This window comes from Vigna radiata, chromosome 2 (genome assembly GCF_000741045.1).
Source record: "Vigna radiata var. radiata cultivar VC1973A chromosome 2, Vradiata_ver6, whole genome shotgun sequence".
Taxonomy (NCBI): Eukaryota; Viridiplantae; Streptophyta; class Magnoliopsida; order Fabales; family Fabaceae; genus Vigna; species Vigna radiata.
The window spans coordinates 672,007-676,509 of NC_028352.1; the positions used below are offsets into that span (position 1 = coordinate 672,007).

A 4,503-nucleotide genomic window follows, 5' to 3' on the forward strand; every position below is an offset into this window, starting at 1 on the left:
TGGGAATCACACGTGATACCTCGCCATGAACATGGAGTTTGAGTAGTTGCAGTGGAGTTGATCACCCACGACTCCAAAATGGGTTGATCAGGTAGACTTTGTTTCCACCTAAGAAGAGCATCAGCTTGTGTTAACCCTGAAGTGGCTTCACACATAGCCAGCAAAAGCACCACCATAGCTGGGATTGCTATGGCATAACACGTATTGTTATTCATTGTAATGTTGATCAGAAACTCTTTACTTGTTTTGGAATAGTTACATTTAATTACTCCTACCGTATAAATAGCCATTAACGTTGATCATGTCATAGTACATCACTATCATTTACCTTTGTTTTTCCTGTTTTATCTCTTTCAAAGTGTGGATGCATGATTTTGGTTTGTTTCATGAAGACATTTAAGGATTTTGTCCGTTCCTTCCAGCATGTTGGAGCCTCGACGACCTTGTATAGCATAGTTGACATTATATGAACGCGTTTTGTGGTTTATAAGAGACTGGTTTAATCATTCCATCTAAAATTGACTACTCTGTGGAAGCTCCTTCTTCACTTATATCTCCGTCTTCATCAAGGATTCGAAGAGAGTGATGCCGCCAAAGCTGATTTCCACCAACGCTGCATGTCCATGCGTATCTACCGTCATTACGTCACTTACTTCTCACCTTTACATCATTCATCAATTTTCTTAATTATTATTTTCATATTTTACCTATTGGGAATTAGTCAAAGTTTACACTTTTCAACACCAAAGTAAATAAAATGTGAAAATCATCAAATAACTTTTTAAATACATTCACTTGTAAAACTTTAACAGATTGTTCACATTACAACTTTGTTTTAAAGCATGTAGCAGAAATCAGTTACATGAGATGTTTTATTTTGATTTGCAACATATAGAAGAACAACCCCTGCAAATAAATCACAGATAATTGTGGCAACGTGGATTATCATATGGCTTTTGAAATCCCTGTGTCCTTACACCTTCAGCCACTTCAGAAGTTTCTCTTCCTCTCTTACATGGAGAACTTCCAAGACCTCTCCTACTCACACCCCTTTCATCATCTGAACCTACAAAATTACATACATCATATATATCTATGTATCTATCTATATATGACTAATTGTAATTATAATTCGAAGGTAAATCTATCAGAGAAGTAGTTGACTTACCTGCATAATTAGCAGCAAGGTTCCTTGCAGCAATTGCTTTATTAGCAGAAAAACTGAACAACAAAGAAATAAAGAGAAGCAGCAGCCATGTAAGCGAGGTGCTTCTCTTAGTCTTAGACGCCATTAATGTGGTTGTTGTGCACTCATCAAGAGCATGTCAACTTTATATCAATCCAAGTATTTTATTTAATTATTTGCTTGACTTTGTTACCAGTAGTTTCTGCAGTTTTACAAATTTCTTCTATAAAAAAGATCATTGATAAGGAAATTTGTGCGCGTTATTCTGGTATGTTTCCGCGTTAACTGAGTCAATGCGTGCCATAAATGAGAGGATTGTCAACTAAAATAACCATTCTTAATTAATCGTTGTTTCATCATGCCATAAAATATATAAGAAAGCGAGTCTGGCATGAAAAAGAAAAAGAATATTGAATACACAGGACCAGTTCTTCCTTTTTGAAAAGGTCAAATTCCAGCCTTATTATCAGGATCTGTCTTGATTAACACCATTTGATGTTATATAGCAGATTCTAATTCATGCTTTTTATCTACGACACACTTCTCAATCCTTGAATATGCAATGTCTTGTTTTACTTTGCTGGATAAAGAAGCAGTTTTCTGTCCTAATACTTGAAAAATATTACTTCTGTTAGAGAAGTTCCTATAAAAGTTATAAAAGAATAGGAGTTATATGTCAGTATAGATCACTTTATAATTTATAGATCACTTTATAATTTATATGAAAATATTATTAAATCCTTTTATTTTTATCCTTTACGTAAAATCATGTTTGTTCTGAAATTTATTCACCATTATTTTACCAACGGATTGTAGCTGACTTCGTATTCCATAAAAGAAAATATTTTCTTAACACCACTTGCATATGTTTTGACAATCCAAGAGGTTTTTCCTAACTTATATTATCCTATTTCAGATTCATCAGGTTCTAGAAATGAAGAGAAGAACATGGAAAGTGCAAACCAATTTCCTGGTCATAATTTAACGAGTTTTACTTTAAAGTGTTATAAGATGTAGAAGATTTATAATGCTTATAGTTGATAAAAATCAAGCAATTCTTACTAAAATAATTAGTAAGCTAAGTTCACTTGCATGTGCAGTTGCCAAATCAATGGAAATAGAAAAAATCGCCATGAACAGCTATTTTTGTCCCCCTTGCCACCAACAAGCAATGCAGCACAGTGAATATTCTAACCATTTCATTCAATAAATTGCTATGCAGAAAAGGGAAAAACAATCACTGTGATTAGAAGATAAGTGTTTCTACATAGACAAATACAAACACGTGCGTCAGAAAGTTGTTTACTGCTATGACAGAAAAGAAAGAAAAAGAAAACATAAATTTTGAGCTATCTCATATCAGCACTATCCATTTCAAGAAGTTGAGCTATGTATCGCATAGTTGGTCGAGATTGAGGATTGGTTTGTAAACATGCAAGAGCAAGGTTTGCAATCAATGCCAATTCCTTCAAAATATTGTTCTTGGAAGGAGTCGAGAGACGAGGGTCTAAAATCTCTTTGAAGTTTATTTTCTGTTCACTGCTACTTTGTATGTAGGAAACAAGATCACCAGGGTGCTTTCCTGTGAGAATCTCGAAAGCCAAAACTCCAAAGCTGAACACATCACATTTCTCAGTCACTGCCATTGTGTATGCAAGCTCTGCAGCACAGTGAATATCAGTCAGTTTCCAAAAAAGAACAAAAAAGTTGAATTTCAAACTAGCATAAATTTCAAAGATAAATAAGAGTAAGACAAGGTCACCTGGAGCAGCATAACCATATGTGCCGGCAAATGATGTCCAAATAGGTGAATCCTGCTTGAGAAACCTTGCAGTTCCAAAATCTGAGACATGAGCTGAAAGATCGTCGGAGAGTAAAATGTTGTTGCTTGATATGTCTCTGTGAATTAAAGGGGGAGAACAATCATGATGCATATAGGACAAAGCGCTTGCTACACCTTTCACAATGTCAACCCTCTTAGGCCAATCTAGTTCCAAGGCTTCCTTGTCATCTTTCAGCATGGCTGATAAGTTCCCTCTGTTCATGTACTCATAGATTAAAAATGTGTGCATCCCTTCAGAGCAAAATCCGTAAAGCTTGATTATGTTTCGGTGGCGTGTTTCTGACATCGCTTCTACCTCATGCTGAAAGGTTTTTATACTCTCAATGTCTAAGTTTTCTGCATCACACTTCAACTTTTTTACTGCATATACTTGACCTTTCATCTCTGCTTTATAAACTTTTCCCAATGCTCCTTCCCCAATGCAATAGTGGTTGTCAAAGTTCTTGGTGGCTTCAATTATGTCTCCGTACACAACTCTGCCGTTGAAGTACCAAATGGAAAATGGATTTAGTTTTTTGATTGAACTCTTTTGTCTTCGAGCTCTTGATTTCCTCTTGCAGCAAAAGAAAACAATCCCAACACACACCAAAGAAACAATAAGAGCACCTCCCAAGGATGCAACTATTGGGATCACAACCTTTTTGTTACTTGATCCACCACCATCAGGTTTAGTGAGAGAGACATTACAAGGTTTCAAACCTTGAACATTTCCACATAAATTTTTGTTGTTGCTCAAATCCACGGAATGAGAAGAGTTGAACACACCCCCTTCGGGAACTTTACCCTCCAAATTGTTGTTGGAGAGGTTGATGGCTGACAAACTCACCATTGTACTGAGGGAGTCAGGGATTGAACCTGTCAGATTGTTGTGAGAGATATTCAAGCTTACCAAATTTGAAAGCTTCCCAAGATCAGAAGGAATTTCTCCTGAAAGTGCATTGAAACTCAAGTCCAAAAAATCTTGTAAAGATGCAAGATTTCCAACTTGGTAGGGGATTGAGCCATTAAAGTTATTGTTGCTAAGATTTAAATTCTGCAAGTTTGAGATGTCCCCTATCCGATTAGGGATTGGTCCCAGTAGCATGTTCATAGAGAGGTCTAAGGATCGCAAATTGGAAAGCTTTCCAATTTCTACTGGTACCATGCCAGAAAGTTTGTTTCCACTCAAATTTAATTGATACAAGTTGGAGGAATTTCCTATCTGTGAAGGAATCTCTCCTGATATATGGTTGGAGGATAGGTCAAGCTCTTGTAGTTGGTCCAACTGAAAAATCTCACTTGGAATGTTGCCACTTATTCCATTCCCAGCCATGCTGAGATATTGCAAGTTTTTGCAGGCACCCCAATTTGCAGTGAGGTCACCTTCCACCCTGTTATGACTGAAGTCCATGTAAGTGAGGTTGGGATAGACTCCAAAATCCTGATCCGCAAAACCTGTCAGCCGGTTGTATTCAAGTCGAACCCTGTACAAGGA

General features: G+C 36.6%; 2 protein-coding genes across 2 annotated transcripts in view; both read right to left on the reverse strand.

Moving 5' to 3' along the window:
• Positions 1–749: 749 nt before the first annotated feature.
• LOC106755961 lies at positions 750–1,297 on the reverse strand. The gene is made up of 2 exons (XM_014638199.2): positions 1,169–1,297; positions 750–1,066 (listed from the first exon to the last, which is right to left on the reverse strand). Exons 1-2 carry the CDS (start codon positions 1,290–1,292, stop codon positions 918–920), a joined length of 273 nt encoding a protein of 90 aa, XP_014493685.1. The 5' UTR covers positions 1,293–1,297; the 3' UTR covers positions 750–917.
• Positions 1,298–2,410: 1,113 nt separating this feature from the next.
• Positions 2,411–4,503, reverse strand: part of LOC106755785 (MDIS1-interacting receptor like kinase 2) — a gene marked incomplete in the record, with an annotated part of 3,195 nt that continues 1,102 nt past the window's right edge. The window contains 2 exon segments of the mRNA XM_014637999.2: positions 2,411–2,846; positions 2,949–4,503. Of these exon segments, the coding sequence (XP_014493485.1) occupies positions 2,536–2,846; positions 2,949–4,503 (1,866 nt within the window).